Here is a 25,210-nt window from a genome sequence, read left to right as displayed (position 1 = left end):
TCGGGGGTATGCGGGTTCCCCAGCAGACGGATTCTGTGCCCCTGCTGTGACCGGGCCCTGCCCTCGGTGCTCAGCGCGGGGAGGACAGCTGTCACGACACCCATATGCGAGTCCTTTCAGGGAGTAAGAAAGCTAACCAGGCTAAAGGACATAGGCGGAGGGGACGCGGCCCTTTCAGGTGGGGTGGTCAGGGAAGGGCTGCCTCCTAGCTCACGCGTGGGGAGAGGTCTGGCGGAAGTGGAGCAGAGAGTGTTGGGGGAGGAGGTCACGGTCAGGGCAAAGGCCAGGGTTCAGCTAAAGCAAGCATTGCTCCTGTGCCCTCCATCGCTGTGCCCCCGGCCCTCTTCCCGCGCCTGCTTGTCCTGCGGGCTGCCTGACGTTTAGTTCAGACCCCCTGCTGAGCTCAGAGCGAGCAACGTGGAGACGCTGGTGGCATTGCGTGGCCCGATGAGCAGGTGCTGGCATGCAGCCTTGCTCTTCTGGTGGGTGCTTTGGGGTCTGCTGCGAGTGGCTGCCACAGTGCGCCCTGCTCCGCTGTGCTGCCCAGGCTGCTGGCTGGCCTCTGCTTCTGTCCCTGACTGGGCATGTTCGCCACTTGGAGTCTTTGCTCTTAGAGGCCATGGGGGCAGGTCTCCCCTTACCCGCCTGCATCACCTCCAGAGTGGACGGCGCCATCTGCCTGGCCCACCCAGGGTCCCCACTTCCTGCCCCAGGCTGCCCTCGGGACCCAGAGCCCGAGCCTGATTCTGAGCGCTCGGAAAGGCTCCCTCAGCCCGTGGTGGAGGGGTCACTGAGCGAGACGGATGGCGGGGAGATTGCACAGTGAGGCAGGCCGAGGGTATGGCAGGAGCTGCGGCTCCTGTGGGAGACCGTGCTGTGTTCCAGGGAGCACCAGGGCCTCGGAGAGTGCCAGGGGAGCGGCAGGCGGTGAGGGTACGCCTAGGGTGTGTGTGAAACAGCAGGCTGAGGAGTGAGCCCCCCCCACCCCGTGGGTGTGCCCACGGTGCTGCCCTCCAGGACAGAGCAGGCTGTTTGAGCCTGGACTGAGGGCGGAGACGGGAGTGGCAGCCCAAGACCTTTGCTGCTCCAGAGGAGCAGCCGCAGAGGCCACGGGGAGGCCTGTCGGGGAGCAGGCCCGAGGCCAGCATTCCTGCTCGCCCACCCTAGTGATGGCACCGGAAGCATCTAGAAGGGCCAGATGGAAAGCAGATAGCACCCCACTGGAGGGAGGGTGACCAGGAGCCCAGAGGGCATGGCCAGGGGGAGCACCGGGGAGGACTGAGCACGAGACTCTGTCCGTGTCTCCGTAGCTTGCCCGAGTCCTTCCACGTCACCCCTTTGCTCTCGTAGCACCTGGCGCCGGCAGCTCCCGCCTGGAATGGCATCGTGGCCCGCTGAAGCAGAAGGCCTCGTCCCGCCCCCTTCCCCGCACAGGAGTGCGGGCCAGCTGGTGGCTCGGACAGACCCCTGTGGGGATCTGATGAGCCGGGCATTTCCCTGGTTCCTGGCCTGGGGCTTTGGTGCCTCGAGCCTCGAGCGGCCGATTCCTCGGGAAGATCCGTGGGTCCTGCTGGCTGTTCACGGTGCCACCTGGACTCAGCCGGGGTTTGTGGACGTCACGTGCCGAATGACTCCTTCTAACGTTTCTCCCTTCTCTGCATGTCTGATCTCGCACCCCGTGTAGGCATGACGAGTATTCTGCTGTCAGCCATTGGACTCCCTGTGTGTCTTAGCCGCGCACCCCAGCCCGCCAGCCCTCCCGCCTCCTGTCTGGCCTCTAAAAGTCACAGCTCAGTTAAGAGATTGAGGAAAATGCCCATGAAAGGTAGTTCCCGCTCACAAGTGCTCTCTGGCCTCTGCTAAGCCTCCGAGTCTTGCTGCCTCTGACTCTCCTGCATCGATCGCTCTTCTCTGACCCCCACGGCCCTTCTCTGCTTCCTTTACCCCAGGGGAGGGCCTCAGTGGCCCTTCTGCCTGCCCTCGGCGCAGAGGTGGGCCCTGGAAGCCACTTTCCCCGGAAAACCCAGAGTTCAGCTCCTGTTTTCTGGCACAGCTGGAGTGTGAGGGGCCTGTTGTTGAGGACTCTGTGACCGTATAAACACAAGCGTGGGCTGAGGCCAGCTCGGGATGGGGGTGACTCTGTCCCTCTCAGCAGGGCCAGCATGCATCTCAGGAAAGGGCCCCGGACCTGTCTGGCCACCACAAAGGGCTACTTCAGAGGGGTCCCGCAGTGGCGCTGCCCTGCCCATCACACGGCTGGGGAGGAAGGGGTTTCAGAACCGTGGCAGGTGCTGTGGGTTTTAGCCAGACTTAACGTGAAGGGGCCTGTGGGTAGTGAGTTCTAAACCTGCCATTTCGGAAGCTGATGCTTCCGTCTTTGGTCTGGAGACGCACAGAGCACGGAAAGCCCTGTGACCCTGAGTGTGGTGCGGTGAGCAGGGAGCACGGCCCCGGCCCAGCCGGCTTGGGATCCGGTCTTGGTTCTGGCTTCATGTCCCACGCCGGTGTCTCCGTTCGCGAGCTGGCATCTCCTGCTTCGCAGGTTGGTAGTGGACGGAATGAGAAGAGCACACATGAGGCGCCCAGCACGTCGGCATGGGGGGCTCTGATCGTGCCCACTGCCTGCCTAACCCCAGCCCTGCAGGTGGCAGGGAGGGCCGCGGAGTGGCGGGGCTTTACACCCTGTTCCCCACCTCACCCCATCCCGGCAGCTGGGCAGGGCGGGCCCGGAGCTTCCCGAGACACTCCGACTTGCCTGGGAAGAACACAGGCTCTCGGCAGACACTCATCCTCCTTCGTGGGCTCAGATGTCCCTTTCTTGGGGTTGGTGGTCCCCTGCTGGCCCCCTTAAGAGAAGTGTGGCTCCTGGGCTACCTTGGGTTCTACAAGGCTGTCCGGGCAAGTGGCGTGGAAAAGGATGCTGAGCCAGACCCTACCAGAGGTGGGCCTGAGGCTAGTCCTGGCAGATGGGGTCCTGGGGTCCCTGTGCTTTTCTGAAATGCTTCTCCCCTCACTCTGAATAGCTCCTGGGATGGCTGCCAGTGCTGGTGGTCCTTGTGCTTTGGCCTGGCTTTCTCCCCAGTGACCAGTCAGTGGCCTAGAAATCTGTGTGTATGTGTTGTATGTGATGGGGGAAAGGTGTGTGTGTGTGTGTGTGTGTGAGACACGTTTCTGTGTTAGGAGTATGGGGGGATGTGTGTGTGTGTGGTGTGTGTGAAGGGATGGAAGTACATTTGTGTGGAGGTTGTGTGTGTGTGTGTATGTGTGTGTTTTGAGGGGGTGGGGTATGTTTGGGTGGGTGGGGGGTGTATGTGTCAGGGTGGGGGACGTGTGGGGGTATGTGTGTGAGGTGGGTGGAGGTGCATTGGTGGGGGTGTGAGGTTTTGGGGAGACGTTCGGGGGCTTGTCTCTGTGTTGGTGGGGTGGTGTTCTTTTGTCTGTAGCTGCCTCTCACAGCACTCACGGTCTGGGTCAGGATGACGTCTCCATTTTTAGGTGAGGGGAGGTTCAGTGATATGCTTCGGTCCCTGCGTGACAGCCAGAATCAAACGCGACGTCGCCGGCTCCCAGCCTCTGCTCCCCTCCTCGGTGGCCCCTGGCCTTCTCTGGTTTTGAGGGCCCTTGGCTGTGGAGCCCTCAGGCTTGTCTGTCTTGGCAGCCACACCCAGTGGCTCTGAGCTCAAGTTCAGGCCAGGGTCCCTCTGGCGACAGAGGCTCAGAGCGGGACCTGCCCAGCGACCCCGAGGCAGGAAGAGGAGCTTTCCCCGGCTGCACTGGTCTTCCCTGGCCATCCTTTCTGCTCCCGCACGGCTTTGCTGCCATTCTCTGTCATTCTGCCGCTGCCTCTGGCTGGAGAAGCCCTGGGTCTGCCCAGGTCTCTCCCCGGCTGGGGGAGTCTCTCGTTCTGGGGGTGTGGGGGTGCGCGTGTGGGGCCAGGCTCAGGGTTGGTGCCAGCGTGGGCCAGCCTCCCAGCTTTGTGCGCGTGGGCGGTCTCGAGAAGAGTGGGGTGGCCGGGGCGCCCCTCTTCCTGCATCGGGGCTCCTTCCCGGACTTGGCGTGTCACTGAGACCCCACAGTCAGGGCCAGGCGAGAGAAAACCAAGGCTTGTCGTGACCATGTCCATGTGGCATCGTCCCCAGTCGGCGTGCACACAGACGCCCGCTGGGCAGGCACCCGCTGCACGTTTGGCTCCTGGACCATCTCTCGCCTTGGCTTTCTCACAAGAGTAACGGAGGTTGGGTGAAACCGTGGTGCCGGGACACACTCCACAGCAATTTGTGGTCGAAGCTGCCGTTTGACTTCTCTGTGTGTCCTCGGAAGAGCCTAGGCCCAGCCTCCCGAGCGAATGTGCGCGGGGATGTGGTGCAGGCCCAGGACGCGGCTCCCTGGTCCTCGTGCGTCGCCTCCAGGGCTCCTGGGGCCGGGCCTCCCGCAGGTGGACCCACAGGGCTCTGCCCGGCCGAGCTCGAGCGTCCGCGCGGACGCCGCGTCTGTCCTCTTGTACGCTCGCCCCTCTCCGGTCCCTCCTGGCAGCTTGGGCCTCTCCCTCGTCTTCCTTCCTCTCTGGACTCCGCGACCCGAGTGCGTCCTCCTCGGGACACCGCTGACGCTCTTCTCTCTTGCAGGAGGGACTCCAAAGCCGGAGCCAGAGCAGGTGATAAAGAAGTACACGGAAGAGCTGAAAGCGGCCCCAGATGAGGCACGTGTCGGGGGAGCCGTGCTGCTTCTGGTTTGCTTTGCAGACGAGGGGCGGCTCCGGAGGAGGGTAGCGGCCTTTTCTCTGCTGGGCGGGCACTAACCGAGGTGCCGCTCCGTGCCGGCCGTGCTCCGGGTCCTGCGGTGTGAACTCCCGGCAGCCTGGGGGAGGCAGGCCTTCCCACGGGGAGGCGGCCTGGCCTCAGAGGCCTGCGTTCTGATCTTAGCTGCGCCGCTCACGCGCGGTGGTTCTGAGCGGGGCTCCTCACCGGGCCTGGCCCTCGCCCTGTGCCATCTGGAGACCAGGGAGGGATGGGAGAGCCCGCCCTGCTCTCCGAGGATTGAGCTGGGGAAAAGCGAAGAGGCTTTGTCCCCACAGCGGTCCTGCTCCTCTGGCTATGGGGAGAACTGGTTGACCTTGCTGTCATAGCGGGGCCTGCCAGACCCTCATAGCAGCTTTGGTTGGACCCAAGCTTCTGTGCTGAGCTGTGTTTTGGGGGCTGCTGTGCCCCTGGTCTCTGATTTGAGTGGAGAGTTCTAAGGATTCTGGGGCGGGGAGGGGTGGGGTGGGTCATGGGTTAAAGGGCAGTTGTGCCAAGATAGCACGGAGGCCTCTGCCCTCTTTTCCCGCAGCTCTGGCTGGTAAAGGGTTAGTAACCTGGAGGTTGTCCCCATGTCTCCCACCCTCTCTCCAGCGCTGTCTGTGCCCCCAGGGGCCAGCACACCAGTCTCTGTTCTTACCTTCACCTTGTGCCCCCCACCCCTGGCATAACTGGCCTGCTCTGCACCAGCCTCCTGGCCCCCAGGCTGCCAGCTGGACAGCCTCCAGACAGCTGTGACAGTGCTGGTAGCCACACCTCGAAACCCCTTGGCAGGGTCCCCTGACATGGAGACAAAGTCCTGCTCCCGAGCTCGGCCATCAGAACCTTCGGGATCTGGTTTCTGCTTCAGAACATTCTCTTCCCTTTCCCTGCCGTGCCCATTCCCGTCCTTGTCCACCTTGTCCCTTTCCCCTGTGACAGCCAGCTTTGTGGCCCTGCTTTCTCCATTTCCTGCCCTGCTGTTTCCTGTCTTCCGGCCGGTGTCTGCTGTCTTCAGCTTGTGCTGCTGTCAGTGCTAAGGCCCCTGTGGCCCCTGTGCTTGTGGCCGTCTGTCGTCCCCTCTGCTGTGACGGGCCCTCTGAGGGTGTAGATCCTGGTGACTCATCTGTCTTCCTGCCTTTGGAGCAGCTGACTGAAGGACTGACTGCCCGTAATCCTGGTGTTTGGGCAGCGAAGGCCTTTTCCTATCAGGACCCCCTCCCCCATACCCTGTGCACAGCGGGCCGTCAGTGAGCGTGCCCTGTGCTGGTCTCCCTCCAGGACTGCATCATCTGTATGGAGAAGCTGGCTGTGGTGTCCGGTTACAGCGACGTGACCGACAGCAAGACCATTGGGCCAGTGGCCGTGGGCCGCCTTACCAAGTGCAGCCATGCCTTCCACCTGCTGTGTCTGCTGGCCATGTACTGTACCGGGAACAAGGTGCCCGCGCGTCTGCCCCCGGGGGAGCGGGGTCACCTGCCCACAGTCCTTCCCCGCTCCTGCTGCTGTTCTGCGGGGGGCCCTGGACACTCTCGGAGGCAGCGTCGAGCTGTCTGTGGGCCTGGGCCCGTGGCAGGATGGAGGTTGGCCGCTGAAGGGCTGGAGGTGGCAAGTGACCCCTGACCGCCGTCCTTTGGTGGCACTTAGCCAGAATGGACAGAGGTTGGGAGGACAGGGAGGCAGACCTCGGGGCATGGCGTGGTGTCTCCTGCAGCACCCTCTGGGCCGCCCTGCGCCAGCCAGGGGGCCTGTGCCAGCAGTTGACTGGGCCTGGGGTCTTTTGTTGGGTTTGAAACCTGTTCCACCATGAAGACTTTTGTGCACCAACCCGATTTGCCTACTCGGTGCTGGTCTCCCGGTACCTCGCCCCTGTGCCGACCATCTCTCCAGGGAGGCGGTCGGGTTTCTGTGCTGGGAGGAAATGGGGGGACGAGCCGGGGACCTGCTGTGGGGCAGGGGCCATGCTAGACGCTCTCTCAGGGCCACCGGCTCAGTCTGTGGTGCTCTGCTCTGTCTCAGGACGGAAGTTTGCAGTGTCCTTCCTGCAAGACCATCTACGGAGAGAAAACTGGGACCCAGCCCCGGGGGAAGATGGAGGTCTTCAAGTTCCAAGTGTCCCTCCCCGGCCACGAGGACTGTGGGACAATACTCATAGTTTACAACATTCCTCACGGCATCCAGGTAAGGGGCCCTGGCAGGAGAGGAGCCTCCTTGGACCGTTCTGGAATGGGCCCTTCTCGGTCTGGGGCACTCTATTTCCTACGCTGCCCCTTTCCCAGCAGTCCAGTCCCTGGGGAAGTCGGGAGGCGTCAGTCTCCTGATTTCAGGCTCTCAGGAACCAGGAGGCACCGGTGTCTGGGAGTGGAACAGGGTCTTAGGGCTGCGGAAGCAAAGAGGTGGCCTTCAGCCCTTTCCTAATGCAGGGAGGGCATCCTGGAGGCGGAGACATCGTAGCTCGACTTGTACTGGGTAGAAGGCCAAATGTTTAAAGCAGGAGCAGTGCTTGTGTTGGGGGCTGAATAACGGGGGACCCCCCAGGGCAGGGAGGTGTCCTCAGGGAGGAGGCCAGCTTGGGAGGCCAGCTCAAGGGCCAGATCCAGGCCTGCTTTGGGTGTGGTGGTGCCGGCTCTGATGGCAGGAACAAGACAGGAACCCGAGCAAAAGGTCCCAGGGTCCCACTAGAGACCCAGATAGGAGCCCTAGGCCCTCCTGGTTGGGCCCGGGTTGACCTCAGAACTGGTGGCAGGTGGACAAGGTCCAGGGCAGTGGAGACCAGGACCCACGGGGGCTCGTCTGTGACAGGCGGAGTGTCCCTGTTTTGTTCAATCATGTGCTTTTCCGCGGTTTCCCTCCATTTCTTCTCAGTGGGTCATAGTGAATTTTAAAAACATCCCTGACAGCCTCAGAGCCCCAGAGCAGGGGGAGTGTGGAGGTGTGTGTGGTGTGCCTCTGAGTGGCAGAGGGCAGGAGCAAGGACCTTCCACTGTCGCCGCACTGTTCGCGGTCCCTGCCTCGTGCCCCACTGCAGGCCCATCTCGAGCGAGGGGTGAGGGCGTCCGGAAGGAGTCGTGGCCATCATGGCCACAGAGCGCAGTGCCCACAGGGGCACCAGTGGGGTGGGAGTGTGTGTCCTGGCCTTGGAGGAGTTCCAGTCTCACCAGGGAGGGGGGGGGCGTTAGCAGGAGCGTCTGATGCCAAACCGAGTGTCACGGGGTCAGAGAAGGGGGTCGCTGAGGGGAGGCCGTGTCACATTGGGTCTGTGACACGGATTGGGATGGTCACGGGTGTACAAATAGCCCCGGCCAGAGAGGCAGAGGGTGGGCTGGGCTGCTGGGCACCTCTCAGGACCCTCCCAGGCCCAGTGTCTGTGTTCCTCCTGCAGGGCCCGGAACACCCCAACCCTGGGAAGCCGTTCACCGCCAGGGGATTTCCCCGCCAGTGCTACCTTCCAGACAATGCCCAGGGCCGCAAGGTGAGGCAGGGGGAGTTCTGGGAGGGGCGTCAGGACTGGAGCTGGAGGCTGGGGACCCCAGCAGATGGGGCTCACTTGGATTGGGTCACTTAGGAGAGCGGCCAGCCTGGGCCCTGCCAGCAGTTCACGGTACAGGTCGAGCAGACCAGGCAGGTGCCCGCTGTGCCTGCCCTGGTGGGGCAGGTCAGACCAGGGAAGGGAGCGGCCAGTGGGTTCTGGCCCCCTGCTGCCCCCCTCACGCCCCACCTCCCCACCCCGGCCCTGTGAGAAATCCATACGCAGACTTGTGCTTGCTCATTAGCCCCGCCCCCTTTCCCCTCCCCCACTGCAGGTCCTGGAGCTGTTGAAGGTGGCCTGGAAGAGGCGACTCATCTTCACAGTGGGGACGTCCAGCACCACGGGAGAGACGGACACGGTGGTGTGGAACGAGATCCACCACAAGACGGAGATGGACCGCAACGCGACAGGCCACGGCTACCCGGACCCCAACTACCTGCACAATGTGCTGGCTGAGCTGGCGGCCCAGGGGGTGACCGAGGACTGCCTGGAGCAGCAGTGACCCCCCACACAAGCTTGGCCGGGCCCCACCCTGCCCCACCTGCCTGCCTCCCGCCACCAGCCGCCCTCTCCCCGCGCTGCCGGCTGGGCTGTCCCCGGGATGGGCAGGCAGGAAGGTGCCTTTCCTCGGAGGCTGCGGTGTTTGTCGGGGGCCTGCCTTCGCCCCCTCTTCCCCTCCAGGCCTGGATCCGCGTGGGAGTTGGGCAAGCCTGGGAGTTCTACTCGTGGGGGCTTACGATGCAGCTACCTCAGAGCGTGGGGCCCCGCCCTTGGGCTGCTTTGGGTCCGTAGTGCCGGGGGCCCGGCGTGGGGTGTGGCGAGGCTGCCCCATCGTAGCCTGGGCAGCCGTGGTTCCGGGTCAGCTTCTCATACCTCAGATGTTGTGTTTGCAATAAATGCCCTATAGCCAAAGTCAGCAGGCCCTGGTGTGTTTGTCGGCGGAGAGGCTGTGCGTGTGCAAACGCGTGCGTGTGCAAACGCGCGCGTGTGCTGCTGCGTCCCAGCAGGAGGGAGCCTGCCCACTGCCCAGTTCACCCACATGCCCTGGTGACCAAGGCTGCGTGAGGCCCGAGAGCCCCACTCCCACCCCGCCACCCTGAGCTGGGCTGCTGCCCCGGCCCCTGACCCCATCCTCAAAAAGTTCTAATTTCTCGACCCTCTTAGGAGGATCCAGTACCCCGGCCCTGGGCTCCAGGGACACCGGCCGCATCCGGAGTGGGCCAGGGGGACTTTTGCCTCCATGCCCTTTTCTTCACAAGAAAAAAAAAATTAAAGTCTGTTTTGTGTGTTGGTCTAAAGATGAGTATATTATATGTTAAAGCATTTTTCTTCCGTCTATAAATTTGAATTTTGCAGCAGCGGGGCCGGGCTGACTCAGTGGAGCTTGTGACTCTTGATCTCAGGATCTGGAGTTCGAGCCTCATGTTGGGTGTGGAGATAGATGACTTAAAACTAAGATTAAAAAAAAAGGTAGTTTACCCTATGAATCAACGATTTCACCCTTAGGCGTGTATCCAAGAACAGAAAACAGGTCCACACAAAACTTGTACGTGAACGCTCGTGGCAGCGTCATTTGTAACAGCCAACAGCCCAACTGTCCATCCACTGAGGAGCCGGGAAACAAAATGCCTGGTCTCCGTACAGTGGAGGGAAAGTTCTGGAACCCTGAGAACAGAGGCTGGTCACACAGGCTTCAAGAGGACACTAAGGGGAAGAAGCCAGCCCCAGCTCGCCACTGGTGTGATTCCGTCCGTGCAAAGTGTTCAGGACAGGGAAGTCCGTGGAGGCTGAGAGCAGAAGCCTGGTTGTCTGGGGAGCGGGGAATGGGGAGGGACTTTGAATGGGTACAGCGTGTGCTCTTGGGGTGATCCGCACGTTCCGAACTGAGTGAGTGGTGGTGGTTGCGCAACCTTGTGAAAGCCCGCTGAGCAGTACACTTTAAACGGATGAGTTTTATGTGAATTATCTTTTTTTTTTAATTGTATCTTATAAAAAAATAGAACCAAAAAGAGTCAAGTAAGTGGGAGGCTTGTCAGCTATCAAAGGGCCTTTCGCTGACTCCGGACTCTCGTTAGACGAGAGAACGTGGCCTTGTACAGGGAGGGCAGGGAGATTGGCCCCGGGGCTGGAGCTGGACGGGTCAGGTAGGGCCTCTGCATCCCGCAGCCTGCTCCCACTCCCTGGGTGGGGACAGAAGGCCAGAGGGCGGCTCCTGGCACCTGGGGTGCAGGAATTTCAGGCATGTGGCCCTGTGCCCACGGTTCCAGAGACTGGGTCCTCTCTGGGGCAGAGAAGCTGACCGGGACCCCAATTCAGACATGGGACTCTGGGGGGCTTGGCTGGCATCTGGAGGTCTGCGGGGCATCCCCCTCGGTCCTGGCATTGGGCCCTGGTCCGAAGCACGCTACAGGCCTGCCCAACTCCCTTAGGGTAGGCTGGGCGAGTGGGAGAGGGTGGGGCGCATTTACATTTTCAGGTCTTTCCAGACCTCGCCAGCCTCCTGCTGCAGCCGGACTAACCAGCTCCTCCAGGGCTGGGGGCGGGTGTGGCAGGAGGAAGCAGATCAGCCCCAGGCTGTGGATGTGGGAGAAGGGCGAGCTCAGGGGGCCATCATGGGGTTCCCCCAGAGGCAGCCTGGCCTATCGCGGCTGCTCCTCCTCGCGGGGGCACTGGTCTGGCCCCTGCCTTGTATGAGCCTGGGTGAGTGGGGGTCCTGGGATGAATTCACTTGGCCGGACCCAAGGAGCTGGGACACCCCCCCAACCCCCGCCAACAGGGGAGAGCAGGTTCCAGGACCCTCATGCCTATTTCTGTGGCCACAGAGCTGATCCCCTACACACCACAGATAACAGCTTGGGACCTAGAAGGGAAGGTCACAGCCACCACGTTCTCCCTGGAGCAGCCTCGCTGTGTGCTGGACGGGCTTGCCGGCGTTGCCAGCACCATCTGGCTGGTGGTGGCCTTCAGCAACGGTGGGTCACGGTGTGAGTCTGGGGTGGCGGAGGAGAGTCCACGGTGGTGGACCAGGCATTGGGCTTTATTTATCCTGCCGAGCTCTGAGAGGGTGACCAAGTTACCTGGTTTGTGCCTGGAGGGAGCCTCTGGGCCCTGAGGCACAGGGGGCCAGGTTCTGGAGGGCCTCGGACCCAGCAAGGGGCTAGGCTCCCTAGCCCCACCTGTCTGTCCCTTTCTCCCGCAGCCTCCAGAGACTTCCAGAACCCACAGACGCGAGCTGAGATCCCAGCCTTCCCACGGCTGCTGACGGAGGGGCACTATATGACACTGCCGCTGTCCCTGGACCAGCTGCCCTGTCAGGACCCCGCGGGCGGCGGCAGGGACGTCCCCTTGCTGCGGGTGGGCAATGACCCCGGCTGCCTTGCTGACCTCCTCCAGCCGCCCTACTGCAACAGCCCGCTCCCCAGCCCCGGACCGTACAGGTGGGTCACCTGCCTGGATCCCGGGACAGACAGGGGCTGTGCTGGGGGAGAGGGGGAGGTGAGCGGCCTCTCCCAGCCTCTCCCCAGACGCTTCCCCTTCACGAGCTCTGGATTAGGCCTCTGTGGGGTCAAGGAGCGCTCACCCCAGCTTGGGGGCCGGCAGAATGCGGCTTTTCCGGGAGGCCTGCCTGGGACAGGGCTGGTGGGGACAGGCTGGGGGTCTCAGGCCCAGAGTTGGGGACTGGGTGGGGGCGCTGGTCTGCAGTCACTAGCCCCCAGGCAGATCTGGCAGGAATGTAAGCCCCCAGCAAGCAGACCAGCACCCACTTTTTCAGGTGAAAGAGCTGAGGCACAGGGCGGCAAGGCTTTGCCAGGGTCGCGGGGGCAGCCAGAGTGTCCAAGTGTCCAGATGGCGGCTGCCCGGGGTCCTCAGGGAGTCCAAGCAGGCCGAGAAGACCAGCTCGGGGCGCAGGGAAGGTGGGCTTGGTGCGAGCGGGACTGGCCCTTCCAGGCACAACCTCCCTGCGCCCCCTGCCTGGCCCCCCGACCCGACAGCACTGCCCTCCCCCCTCCCCCCTGCCCACTTCCTGGCTCGGCCTCCTCTCGCCTCCTGCCCCCACCCCCAGCAGCCACCAGAGCTGGCTGCCCTCCGTGCCTGCCCTTCTGGGTCCCTCCGCGCTCAGACGCCTTCAGGGCTCCCCTGAAAGATACAACCTGAGCTCCTATGCGCAGCCTCTGGTGCCCTGCGTGCTCAGCCCGCCTCCTCCCTGGGATCCCAGGCTCAGAGCGCGCCCTGACCTCACCTCTCCCTCTCTCCCTGGACCTTTGCTTAGGGTGCCAGAGCCTACCGGGGGGCCTTGTCTGGCTTCCTAGACGCCACTTGGCCAGCCGTTTTCTCTGGGAGTCCTGGGGTTCCCAGCTCCATCTGGCCTGCTGAGTCACCCTGAGGACTCTGCATGTGACAGTTAGTGACTGGGGTCCCCCTAAACCGGATGGGGTTTCTGGAGAGCAGCGGCTCAGACACACGGGGACCTGCTGGCCGGGGTCACTGTTGTCAGAGCGGTCTCAGAGAAGCCCCCCAAGAAGAGCCTGGCCCAGAACTGCCTGGAGCTTGGCCGCTGTGGGCAGGCAGCTGGGGCTCTGACCTCCCCGCTTCTCCTCTCCGTAGGGTGAAGTTCCTCCTGATGGACGCCAGGGGCTCACCCCAGGCCGAGACCAGGTGGTCCGACCCCATCGCTCTTCACCAAGGTAGCCCTGGGGGTGGGGGTGGGGGGACTGCTCTGGCTCCTGCCTACCCCTGCCAACTAGTCACCCCCTGCCACCACAACACCAGAGAGCCCAGGGACCTGGACACAGGGTCCAAGTCCAGCCCCTCCCCCAAGCAGAAGCTTGTGCAGGGGAGGTGGGGCACCGGGTCAGCCTCACTGGCAGAGACAACGGGTCTGTCCATGCTCAAATATTGGTCAACGCTCAGGTGCCCAGGTCCCAGCCCAGTCGTGGGCAGAAGCAGCCTTTCCCTCCAACGCCAGCCCTGGGCCAAGCCCTGCAGGTGGAGAAGGGCCAGGACATGGAGGAGGCCAGGGTCAGAGTCAGGGCCGTGGGTTCTGGGAGTTTCCCTCAGCAGGGCCCGGGACTCACCGGGCTAAGGAACCTGCACATGAGGGAAGCCAGTGTCCGCTGTGAGGGACACCTGCGAGGCAGGCTGCAGAGGCCGGGGTGTTGGTGGGGGAGGGAAGAGGGAGCAGAGGGGGTGGGGGTCTTGTCGTCTGAAGGCCTTGAACGTCTGAAGGCCTTGAACCGCCAGGCTCCAGGGAGCAGGGCAGCCACGTGGTGGGTCCTGAGGTCTGCTGCAGCTCTGCCGCCGTGGGCAGGGCCGTGGGCGGGCACAATGGCAGGAACAGCCTAGAAGGTGGGACTAAGAGGCCGGGGCCGTGGGGGGTACAGGCCGGCAGGGCACAGATGCCTGACTGAGATGGACAGGAGGGTTGGCTCCAGAGGCTCCCAGGCCTTGAGAGGCAGCCTGGGTGGGGGAAGGGACTGCCCTGGGGTCACGGGGCAGCCTCTGAGCGGCTGCTGTGCACAGGGAAGTCGCCAGCCTCCATCGACACGTGGCCAGGGCGACGCAGTGGTGGTGTGATCGTCATCACCTCTATCCTCGCCTCCCTGGCCGGCCTCCTGCTCCTGGCCTTCCTGGCAGCGTCCACCACACGCTTGTGAGTGCTGATAGCCCCGGGGCCTCTGCCCGACCCTGGGGGGCCCCACCCTTCTCACTGGTCCCAGCGCCTGGGACGCCCCCTTTCCAGGGATGTTCCAGGAATTTCCACCCCCAGTCTGCCTCACCCGGAGGGCAGGGAGGTGGCCCAGCAGCTCCTCGGAAGCCAGGTTCAGAGAAGGGGTCACCTCCCTCTGCCCTGCCCTTCACTCTGCCCTTGCCCCCCCCCCCCCCCCCCCCCCCGCCGCCGCCTTTCTCCTCCTGGGCCTGTTTTCTCTCCAAGGAGCCCTCAGTCACTTCAGAGACCTGATACTGGGGTAGTCAGGGCAACCACCTGGAGGAGGTGGGCCAGCAGCTGCTTCTAGAAGGAAGGAAAGAGAGAGACTGCGGGAGGACCGGGGACCCAGTGCTGCCTCTTCTTCCCATCCAGCTCCAGCCTGTGGTGGCCGGAGGAGGCCCCGGAGCAGCTGAGAATTGGCTCCTTCATGGGGAAGCGCTACATGACCCACCACATCCCACCAAGCGAAGCCGCCACCCTGCCCGTGGGCTGTGAGCCTGGCCTGGACCCCCTCCCCAGCCTCAGCCCCTAGCCTGGCCCTTGTGACTGGGGCGTGCGTGGCTGTGGCCAGTGTGGGGACAAGGATGTGGTAGTCATTCCCAACCCCTGCACCCTCCTCCTCACCCCGGCCTACAGTCCCACTGATGTAGGACAGATGTCAGGGTTCTAGACGTCTTTGGTGCAAAAAGGGGGTTTTATTCAAGCACAGGGACAGGACCCATGGGCAGGGAGGGCAGCACCAGGGTGGTGAGGAGTGGCCCGTTATAGAAACTTTCGAGTTGGGAGGGCTTAGGGAGAGTGTAAGTCTCTAAGGAATTTTGGAAGCAAGGTCTCCAGAGTCCTGAGGGGGCTAGCTGTTGTTAGGAAAAGGTCATTTATTACTGTTTAGTAAAAACTGTCACGAGATTCTTCGATGTGTATCTGTGCGTCATATGCTTGGAGGATAATTGCCAACGTGTATCTTGAGGGTTTAGAGATAAAGGAAGTTGCCAAATGAATTTTTATGTGTAAAGTAGACTTACGGGGTCCTGGGGGGTCAAGCTAAGATTGCCCTTTGCCCTTAGCAAAATGTCAACATCCAGGCAGCTGAGTCCCCACAGGAATGTCACTCTGCCCCTTTCGAGGACTTGTCAGTGCGCTGTGATTAGTAAGGAAATTTAATAACTTTTCTTCTGCCTTGGTTTCCCGCATCACCAATGCTAGCGGCCCTGCCTTTGCCTTTCCTGTTCTGCCCTCCCCAGGGAGGATCAGGGAGAGGCTAGAGGTAATGTGCAGAGGCCGCCCTGACCAGGAGCTTCCAGGCTCCGGGAGCGGGGTGCAGGGAGCCTTGTGCAGGGGACAGGGCTGGGCCCACAGACTGTAAACCGCCCTGAGCCTCCCTCTGTCTATCCACACCCCCATCACCCTCATCCCTGCTAGCGTCCGGCTGTTGGCAAGGCCGGTGGTTCTTGCTGTGGCCACACGGGGGCGCCGACGCGCCGCAGCCGCCCAGCCCCGCACATGCGCACTCCCATTCACAGAGCGGCGGGACACTGGGGGCTGGCGGGCTGCGGCAGTGACCCAAAGCAGAAGAGTAGCTGCCACTCAGTGGGGTCCCCGGAAGTCAGGGCTCCGTGACTTGTCCACCCCCACCAGCCGCAAGACCTCCTCCAGGTGCAGGCGGAAGCAGATTCATATGCAGTCAGGAGCTCAGGCTCCAGGGTCCTGGGTGACATGGACCATGGGAGCCAGCCCCTTTGGGCAGCACTTTTGAAATTCTGCTGCTATGGAACCTGAGACCGTCTGGGGCTCTTGGAATCGGAGAAGGGGTCAAAGTGCCCCCCCCACCAGCTCTGTCCGGCAGAGCCCGCCTCCCACTGTCCTGTCCAGGCCTGGCTCCAACACCAGAGGGAGAGGCGCTCTACGCCCGGACACCCAGCTTGGGGCCTGCCCAGTGGGGTATGGTGAGGAGGAAGACAGGAATGAGCCAGCCCAGGGCGGGAGGATGGAGCAGGAACAGGAATTGCCCCGCCCCAGGCTTTTATGTGTCCCAGGGCCCTCTTATACTGATCCTAGACACAGCCCCAGCCATGCCCCATGTGTGCCCAGGGCACGCGTCGCAGCACAGTGGGTAACGCATAGCCCAGGGGAAGAAAGCAACCCCACCTGGAGGTCAAGGGGGCTTCCCGAGGGTGGCCTCGGAGAGGTGTCTTGAGGGGCACATGGAAGTGAGTCAAGTAGGGGCGGAAGGAGGGAGGCAGAGAGAGAGTCGGGGAGTCCAGGGGTAAAAGGGCTCACCCTGTGGGGGCAGCGGCTGGCAGCAGGGACGGGGGGCCTGGAGGCCAGGATGAGGGGGACTGGCCTGGGGTTCTAGGCACATGGAACCAGGCCTGAACCAGGGCAGACAAAGGGAGTTGGAGAGGAGGAGGTGGATTCCAGAATATTCGGGAGGTGGCCAGAGGAACAGGAATTCGTAGATGAAGGAGACGCCACAGGAGAGGCCATTCTTGGGTTTCGGGGTGTGTGTGTGTGTGTCTGTGACTGCAAAATGGAGGCGCTTTATGTCCGACAAGGAGTTCTGTCCCCCAGCCTGCCTCAGATCAGACTCCCCAAAAAAGGGGGTTCTGGGGATGCCACCTTAGCAAATGGGGGAGTTCGGAAGAACGTTCACAAGTTAATATTTTACATGGATGGCCGCCTACCCCAGGTCAGCGGGAGGCTTTCCTGGGAGCCCTGCGCACGGCGGTGTTCCGGCTCAGGGCTGTGGCGGCAGAGATGCCAGGGTGTCACAGAAGCCACGTAGAGAAGGGGAAGCGGGACTGGTCATGGCCCAGCATGGGCCCCACCCGACTGGGCCCCAGGGAGACAAGACCAGGCCCCAGAGTCATGCTCCAGAGAGGGTCGCCAGCTGAACCCCACACTGCACAGGCCAGCCCGTGACAGCCTCAAGCACAGTCTGTAATGACCGCCATGTCATGGCGAATCTTTTATTAAATGGCCTTTTAAATTATCCCCAGGACTGTACTTGAGGAAAGGCCTTCAAATCCAGTGGCTAAAAACAAGTTCATTGTTAAAAAAGGAAAAAACAGCGGAGATTGTGGGGGTGATGACTCACAGATGACTCATGAGGCCAAAAATCAAAGGAATCAGGATGACAGCAGGTGGAAACCGGGGGAGGGGGGCATCACCGCTCCCTCTCACCCTCTGGGTTCACTTTGTTCCTCTTTGCCTCTGAACCACGCGTTCCTGCCCATCATCTCTGCAATCCCCCAGCCAGCCACCCCGTCTCTAGCTGTCTTTCCACATCAGTGTTCCTGACCTCCACACCCAGCCTCCTCCCAGCATGCAGAGGGGCCGGACTCTGAACTTGACCGTGTCCACCTTTGCTCAAAACTTGCAGAGTCTTCCCACTGCAAGACCAGAATCTAGATTCACCATCTCAGAGTCTCAGTTTTGAGACCCTGTCGATCTGTTCCTTGCTCCCTGTGTTCCAGACACATGGGTGTCTAGTCAGCCCTCCTGCCACAGGACCTTTGCACTTGCTTTCCCCTCTCAGTGTAAAACACTTCTCTCCTTTGCTCCTCCAGATCATCCCTTAGCTTCTGTGTCTCCTCTTCAGGAAAGCTCTTCCTGACCCTTCAGCTCTCTTGGGATCCTTGTTCTTTCTCTTTGCTGCATGTTTTCTATTTTATGATTAGACATTTAAAAGGGTGAGTTTTGCTTCTCTCCCATGGGACTGGAAACTCCAGGACGGTGCTTAATGAACGTTTATTGACTGACCACTTTATAAAAGGCAAATAAATCTTTGCCTTCTTTTAAAAAAATACCAGCTTCGTTGAGATATAATTCAAATACCGTGCAATGTACCTACCTAAAGTGTTCAGTTTGCTGATTTCTAGCATGTTCACAGAGTTGTGCATCAGAACCAACTTCAGAACATTTGAATCATCCTGAAAAACCCCGTGACCGTCAAAAATTTGTGACTGGCAAAATTTGGGGGGAAGAAAACCAGAAGCCCCAACATTTACTTGCCTGTCATGGGTCCCCTCACTCGCTGTTCCTCTCATTTGGATAAATCGTTTCTTAATCATTTTTCACTGGGTAGAACTACATTCCACTGGTGGGAGAAGTGGGGTCTCTCACCCACCCAGGAAACCATCTCCACAGGGCCTGGAAACCCCTCTCTGGCCCCCAGGCCCCGGCATGTTCTTAGCCACAAAGAGCAGGAACCAACCTTGGCGAGCTCAGTGGGGAAGGAATGTTCTAGAAGAGATTAGGAAGCTCCTGGAAAGCCCTAGGGAGCTGGGGTTGGAGATCACGCTGGGAATCCCAGCGCAGGACAAACTGCATTCCTTGAGTCCGCCGGTGGGAGCTTCTGGGCTGGTCGTGTCCAGAAGCTGGGCATGGCGGCCGCAGCCTGGGCCGGAAGGGCTCGCCGCGGCACCCGCTCCTCTGTCTGCGGTGGGTGCGTGGCTGGTGGGGAGCCCGGCTGCCTGGGAGCCTGGGCCATGCAGGCGGGCCTGGGTGTGGGTGAGGGGCTGACCGGGTCCTTGTGGAGGAGGGACACCTTTTCGTGAACTCTCCAGGGCTGCGTCTAGGAGGACCCCAAGCAGAAAGGCAGTGTCCCAGACATACGAAGGGAGTGGCAGGAGCTGGACAGACAGTTGTCCCTCCCAGGAAGGCGGCTGGGCCCCAGGCGGCTGGGGGATGTGCTTTACATGCTGGGGGCTCTTTGGAACTTTGCTGGGCTCCATGACTGTCAGCCTTCTAGGAGGGCCCCCAGGGCCAATGTGGGGGGGGGGCGAGGGCCTCCCCAGCGTCCAGCCCTTGGATTTGTCACACTTCTCCCCTCCCTCTGCAGCCTGCCTACCCCACCCCGTCGCTCCCTCGCAGGGAAGGGGGGAGTGGTATGTGGGTTGAGGCGGCGGTTCCTGGAGTCCCCACTTCTGGGAAGGACAATGGCCCCGGGGACCCAGCCCAGAGACCTCCCCCCTCCAGGCCATGCAGAGGGCTCCGATCCAGTCCCTGTCCTTAGGGAATGTCCCCCCCACACACGGAGGCACATGCACTTGAGAGCCGGAATTGTGGAAAATTCTTATGTGGAAGCTGTAAGCTCTAGTGCCTCAGAATGCACCTGTATTAGGAGGTAGGTAGGATCTCTAAAGGGGGGATTAAGTAAGGCCTTTCGAGTGGGACGTCATCCAATCCTACCGGTGTCTCGATAAAAGACGAGGACACGGGGGCACCTGGGTGGCTCAGTGGGTTAAAGCCTCTGCCTTCGGCTCAGGTCATGATCTCAAGGTCCTGGGATCGAGCCCCCGCATCGGGCTCTCTGCTCGGCAGGGAGCCTGCTTCCTCCTGTCTCTCTGCTTGCCTCTCTGCCTGCTTGTGATCTCTGTCTGTCAAATCAATAAATAAAATCTTTAAAAAAAAAAAAAAAAGATGAGGACACGGGCACCAGGGGTGCACGTGCAGAGGAAAGAGACCATGGGACCAGGCCGCCACTGGGCAGCCGTGAGGTCGCCAAGGAGCGAGGTCTCCGGAGAACCCAACCCTGCCCACTGGCTTCCAGAGTGAGAAAACAGACACTTGGTGTTTGGTTTTGAATAAGCTCCAGGCCCGACGTGGCTTGACCTCACAACCCCGAGACAAGGACAAGGCCGGCAGGCTCTACCGACTGGGCCGGCCCGGCACCCCGAGTCTTGTTGGAGCTCCCCGGTCTGCGGCATTGAGCTACAGCCGCTCGAGAGGACTAATCCCCCCGCCATACAGCCCGGTGGGCGAGAAAATTCGTGGAGGTAGAGCACTTGGGTGTAGGCCGGGGTCTGCCTGCTCACTGTCCCTGGCCCAGCTTCCTGGGTGGCCTCCCTGAGCCCCTCAGAAGCCAGAAGCTTCTAGAACCATGCCATGTGCCTCTCCTTCCAACCCTGCGCTGCGTCCAGCCTGGACGCCCCTGACTCCCAGGGCAGAGCCCCGAGCACGAAACAGAAGCCCAGGACTGTCCTTTCTGCCGAATTTACTGCGGGAGCCCTACCAGATAGCCCTGCTCTGGCCTCAGTTTCTCCTCCACAAAATGAGTGAAGACCTCCCAGCTCCTAGGCTCAGACACTCCATCCAGTCCTCCTCCCCGAAACCCCACTCCCTGTGTGTGACACAGGCTAGAGTTACCCACGGGAAAGCATGTGTTGCCCTTGACAACCATTCTTCTCCCTGAGGGACAGAGGAATGCCTCATTAGTCATCCTGGCCTCTCCCTCCTGGTCTCCAGCCCTGCTCCCTCTGCTCGGCTCAGAGCCCCCACGAGTGTTTCATGGAACCCCCAGGCTCAGCCTTGACCTCCGACCCCTGTGCCTGGAACCCCGTCCTTGTCTGAGCCCCAAATCTGTGGGGCCGGGGCAGTGGGAGAGCCCCCAAGGCACAGAGTGCTATGGGGTACAGGTGGGGGGGATGGGCAGGAGGAATGGGGCGCTGAGAGGGGGCTCAGGTCATCAGACATCCCCGGGTGCCTCTTTTGAGTGGGGTCTTCTGATGGCCTGTTGGAGGGAGGAGTGGGTAAGGTGCCCACCCTTTTCCCAGCCCCCACTTTGCCTTTAGAGCTTCTGCCCACAGCAGTCCTGGCACATAGTAGCCCCTCAGTAAACAGTTCAGCAGGTGCACTGGACATAGTGACTAAAAAGACCCCAGTTTTCCAACCTTCAGCTGCCCTGTGTCTGGCTGGGGAGATGTAGGCCCAGAACAGGGAGGACTTGACCCAAGGCTCAGGTGGGTCAGGAATGAGCCCGGGTCGCTGGCCTCTTGGCCCCCAAATTGTGAGATTTCACTCAAAGGAGGCATTCCTCTACTGAAAGAGCCTTCTGGTTTATGATTGCAGGTATGGGATGCTTTAATGAGCCCTGGTAGGTGGTGAGCTGCCTGTCTTGAGGGGTATTCAAGCAGACCTGGGAGGGGCTGGACCACCATGCAGTAGAAAGATTCAGGACCGGGGTGGGATCAATAAACTCTGGGGTCTTTCCCCCTTGATATTGGCATGGAGCGGTCTCTGTCAGCGTTCGGGGAGTGGCCCCAAGGGCATGCTGGTGCCGGCGGAAGGGCCTGGGTCACCTGCACTCCCGCTGTCTGTGCCAGGAAACCCCAGACTGCCTAACTGGGGCATCGCTCTGCTGGGGAGGGCGGAGAAGAGCCTGGCCGCCCCTGGAAGGGCCCCACTTCTCCCTGTGCACCTCCACAGGACAGGCTGTGATGGCTGCCACAGAGCTGGGGCCTGTTTGGGGACATGGAGTTGGGTGGGCCTTTGGGAGCCTTTAGACGGCTGCTCTGTGTCTGGGGGCTGGCGGAAGGCCTACCTTGTCCCATGAGCCACTCCAAAGGTACAAGGCAAAGTAGGTCCTTGGGAACAGACAATTGGATCGGGCTTGGCATGCCCCCCTAACCCCGCCCAGTCCCTCTGGTCATTCTGGGCCCGCACCCTTTATGCTAGGACTCACTGAGGCTGGGGACAACTGGACCAGGAAGCGGGGACACAGCAGAGAAGCTGGGTTCTACCCTGAGGCCACAACATGGTAGTTGTCAGTCCAATCCCGTAAAGCAAGATGGTACCCACGGGCCAACTGGCCGGGTCCACAGAGCAGGGAGGGCACAATATTCGCAATCAAAGTCATCACTGAGCACAGCTACGGTGCCAGACCCCGGACCCGACGCTGGGGACACGGTGCGGGAGTTACCATCAACGGAGAAGAGACGCGTTTGTCAGATAACAAACAATACAGACAGTTAGTAGAGCTGGGGGAAATCATGTATACTGTGGTCGAGTAGCATGAAGGGTGAAGTTGCTGTGGCTGAAATGCCCTGATGGGGCGCCTGGGTGGCTCAGTCGTTAAACGTCCGCCTTCGCCTCAGGTCCAGATCCCAGGGTCCTGGGATCCAGCCCTGCATCGGGACCTCATACCTGCGCTTGGCAGGACAAAGTGAGCCGGTGGTACCCCGCGTGGGCTGCGGACACCCCTGGTACGTATGGGAGCTTGTCCTGGGCTAAGCTGAGAGAGGACCCTGAGAATTGCCTCTGTCCTTGGTGCATGAGAAAAATGGCATTTCAAATCACTAGGGGAAAAAAGAATATTTTTTGTACGTTTTTCTAGTTTGGGCTTTTTTTGTTTTGTTTTGTTTTGTTTTAGCCTTTTTTTTTTTTTTTTTTTTTTTAAAGTAAGCACTATACCCCACATGGGGCTTGAACTCACGACCCCACAATCAATGGACACGTGCTCTATGCACTGAGCCAGCCAGGCGTCCCAGTTTTGGGGTTTTTATGGAGGCTTCATCGATTATGTGGGCATAATCGATGAAGCCATTGGCCACTGGGGATTAATTCAACCACCAGCCCCAGTCCTGTCTCTGGGAGTAGGAAGGAAGGGGCAGAAAGTTCTAGTCCTCTCCTCAGGCTGCTTCCCTGGGCCACCAGCCCCCGTCCTGGGGTTCCCTAGGAGCATTCCTAATGTCACCTCGTTGACATAAACTCAGGTGTGGTTGAGAGGGGCTCGTTATGAAAAACAGAAGCATATTTCTCGTCTACCACGGCAGAGCTCTTTGAGGGAACCCAAGATACCCCTCTGGGCTCCTTGTGTGGGGCGCCGCAGACCAAGACCACCGTGTATCTCCCAGCAGCCACAGGGGAGTGATATGGGGACACACACCAAACCAAGGACAGAGGGGGCCTGGCGGTAGGGGCAGGAGAGGGAGGGCCACGTGCAGAGCAGTAAAGAGTTTGGGCCACCATGTTCCCACCGGTCCCCTGGGGCAACACAGATCTGAAAGGGACAGAGTCCTGCGTCGGCCTGACCTGGACCTGGGGCCAGTCTCCACCGGGCGGCAGGAAGGGCCTCTCTCTCTCTCTCTCTCTCTCTCTCTCGGTTGGGCCCTGGTTTCTCATCTGTGTAATGAGATCAGTCAGAATGCCCGCCCTGCCCACTTCTGGGGAGCCCAGGAGATGAGTTGCCTTCAAGAAGATGAAGCAAGCTCTCCCCGTTACGATGTCCGCTCTCAATGCCTTTTTTTTTTTTAAATTTATTTATTTGACAGACAGAGATCATAAGTAGGCAGAGAGGCAGGCAGAGAGAGGGAGAAGCAGGCCCCCTGCTGAGCAGAGAGCCCGATGCGGGGCTCGATCCCAGGACCCTGGGACCATGACCTGAGCCAAAGGCAGAGGCTTTAACCCACTGAGCCACCCAGGCGCCCCTCTCAATGCCTTTAAAAGGTAGAGAGAGGGAGCCTGACCGTGGCTCCGGTCATGATCCCAGGGTCCTGGGATCAAGCCCCGCATGAGGCTCTCTGCTCAGCGGGGGGCCTGCTTCTCCCTCTCTCTCTGTCTGCCTCTCTGCCTGCTTGTGATCTCTGTCTGTCCAACAAATACATAAAATCTTAAGAAAAAAGAAGTTTACAAAAATAAAAGCGTGGGACTTAAAGCCCTCCCAGGGCTGGGTCTGACCCAGACCCTCAGGTTGGGCCCCCCACTCTCCTTCTCCCCTCCCTGCACCCCGCGAGTATGGGAGGGCCAGGGCCCGAAGCAGGAGCAGGGCACAGGTGTACGCAGTGAGGATGCACTTGAGATTAACAGCACGTGACCTCACAGCGACTGGAAGACGGAGATGCGGCCCGGGGTCCGGCGCGCGTTTAGGGGAGGCGCCAAGACCAACCAGAGGGCGTTTCTGCAGCACCAGCCCCTGCGGTAAGTAGGACTGAAGGTCACTGGGATCTGCAAAGTAGCAGGGCCTGGGGAAACACTGGCTGAGTGGCAGAAGCCTTGAAGAGGTCCCTTGGTGGCCCTTCGGCAGACAATCCGGCCCCCGCCCAACGCCCACCCGGACTCACCCTGCCCTCCTCGGCCTTCCCTGAGCTTTTGCTCTGGTTTTGGCCCCCCCGTTTCCCAGGCGCTGAGCCAATCACGAATGGAAATGCAATGATTTCAAATCTTGAAAAGTCTGAAACGTTCTGCGGGCATGTCCGAGTAGAGGTAGTCACAAAGAACTAGCAGGCTTGGGGCGCCTGGGTGGGTCAGTGGGTGAAGCCTCAGCCTTCAGCTCAGGTCATGATCTCAGGGTCCTGGGATCGAGCCCCGCATCAGGCTCTCTGCTCAGCAGGGAGCCTGCTTCCCCCCCTCTCTCTGCCTGCCTCTCTGCCTACTTGCAATCTCTCTTTATCTGTCAAATAAATAAATAAAATCTTCCCAAAAAAATCCAGCAGACAATTACATAGCTGGTGGGAGTGTTTAAGCCTTTTGAAGTTCACCATAATAGGTAACTGGCATCATGTAAGAACTTTGGGGGAAAAAAAAATAGGGTATGTGGGCTGGCAATCCAATAGCATGTAAATGCATTATAATAACTCGAGAACATTTATAATTGTTTCAAAAATGTGTTTGAGGGCTGCCTGGGTCCTGCAATTGCCTAGGGGTCTGACTCTTGGTTTCAGCTCCAGTTGTGACCTTGGGGTCACGAGATTGAGCCCCGCATTGGGCCCTGTGCTCAGTGTGGAGTCTGCCTGGGATTCTCTCTCTCTCCCTCTCCCGGTGCCTCTCCCACTCATGCTCATGTGCTCTCTCTCTCTGTGTGTCTCAAATAAATAAATATTCAGGAGAAAAAAAATTAGATAAATAAATAAGTAAATGTTTTTTAAAGCAGTCCCCAAAGGAGTTTGGGTTTTAGGAGACTGGCTCTGGCCAGGGGCAGAGGTTGGGCTGAGGAGGGCTGGTGCTTGGGGCAGGGGAACCCCATGAGGGGCTTCTGCTCCAATCCGGGTCAAAGACGGTCAGTAGGCACTCAGCCCCAACCCCTCTCCTGGCCCCAGACCCCATCTGGGACGCTTCTGTCCTGGGAAGAATTGCCCTGTCCTGGCAGCAGCCAGAGCCGGAGGAAGAAGAGCGAGCGGGTCCCCTGGATAAGGAGAGGAAGACCGGCGGTGTGTGGGAGCCCCCCTCCAGAGCCCGGGCTGCAGGGAGTGCCCCCGAGCTTGCCTCTGGGTGTGACTGTCCCATCCAGGCTCTGCCCCGCGCTGGCTGGGCGAACTTGGACAAGCCCCTGGAGGGTAACTCCCTTCAGCACGGTGGCGGGTGTGTGTGTGTGTGTGTGTGTGTGTGTGTGTGTGTGTGTGTGCAGGGTGGGGGCGCTCTAGGTGCCGGGCTGGGACTGTTGACAGGGCTATCACTGGGGCTCCCTGGACCGGGAGCTACCGC

General features: G+C 60.6%; 2 protein-coding genes across 9 annotated transcripts in view; both read left to right on the top strand.

Annotated features, from left to right (window-relative positions):
• The window catches only part of DTX2 (deltex E3 ubiquitin ligase 2), a 35,024-nt gene extending 25,808 nt beyond the window's left edge, over positions 1 to 9,216 (top strand). For 4 of the 6 annotated variants that reach the window (XM_032326894.1, XM_032326890.1, XM_032326892.1 and 1 more), the window contains 6 exons: positions 1,685 to 1,825; positions 4,626 to 4,699; positions 6,057 to 6,215; positions 6,795 to 6,956; positions 8,158 to 8,247; positions 8,579 to 9,216. In XM_032326894.1, the coding sequence (XP_032182785.1) occupies positions 1,685 to 1,825; positions 4,626 to 4,699; positions 6,057 to 6,215; positions 6,795 to 6,956; positions 8,158 to 8,247; positions 8,579 to 8,806 (854 nt within the window). In that variant the 3' untranslated portion in view covers positions 8,807 to 9,216. The remainder of the gene's footprint in view (positions 1 to 1,684; positions 1,826 to 4,625; positions 4,700 to 6,056; positions 6,216 to 6,794; positions 6,957 to 8,157; positions 8,248 to 8,578) is intronic. The other 2 variants (XM_032326893.1, XM_032326895.1) reach the window with 2 other exon arrangements.
• A 1,314-nt stretch (positions 9,217 to 10,530) lies between these two features.
• On the top strand, positions 10,531 to 14,926 carry UPK3B (uroplakin 3B). Of its 3 annotated transcripts, none has more exons than XM_032326904.1 (6): positions 10,531 to 10,734; positions 11,150 to 11,276; positions 11,504 to 11,741; positions 12,910 to 12,989; positions 13,825 to 13,954; positions 14,384 to 14,926. In XM_032326904.1, exons 1-6 carry the CDS (start codon positions 10,546 to 10,548, stop codon positions 14,541 to 14,543), a joined length of 924 nt encoding a protein of 307 aa, XP_032182795.1. In that variant the 5' UTR covers positions 10,531 to 10,545; the 3' UTR covers positions 14,544 to 14,926. The 3 variants fall into 3 exon arrangements, with proteins under 3 accessions (XP_032182795.1, XP_032182793.1, XP_032182796.1); XM_032326902.1 differs by having other exon boundaries at positions 10,531 to 10,743; XM_032326905.1 differs by lacking the exon at positions 10,531 to 10,734 and adding an exon at positions 10,783 to 11,004 and having other exon boundaries at positions 11,127 to 11,276.
• Positions 14,927 to 25,210: the final 10,284 nt, after the last annotated feature.

Source organism: Mustela erminea, chromosome 20, assembly GCF_009829155.1.
Source record: "Mustela erminea isolate mMusErm1 chromosome 20, mMusErm1.Pri, whole genome shotgun sequence".
Taxonomy (NCBI): domain Eukaryota; kingdom Metazoa; phylum Chordata; class Mammalia; order Carnivora; family Mustelidae; genus Mustela; species Mustela erminea.
Note: the sequence above shows the minus strand (reverse complement) of the source record. Positions and strands in the feature narration are given on the sequence as shown.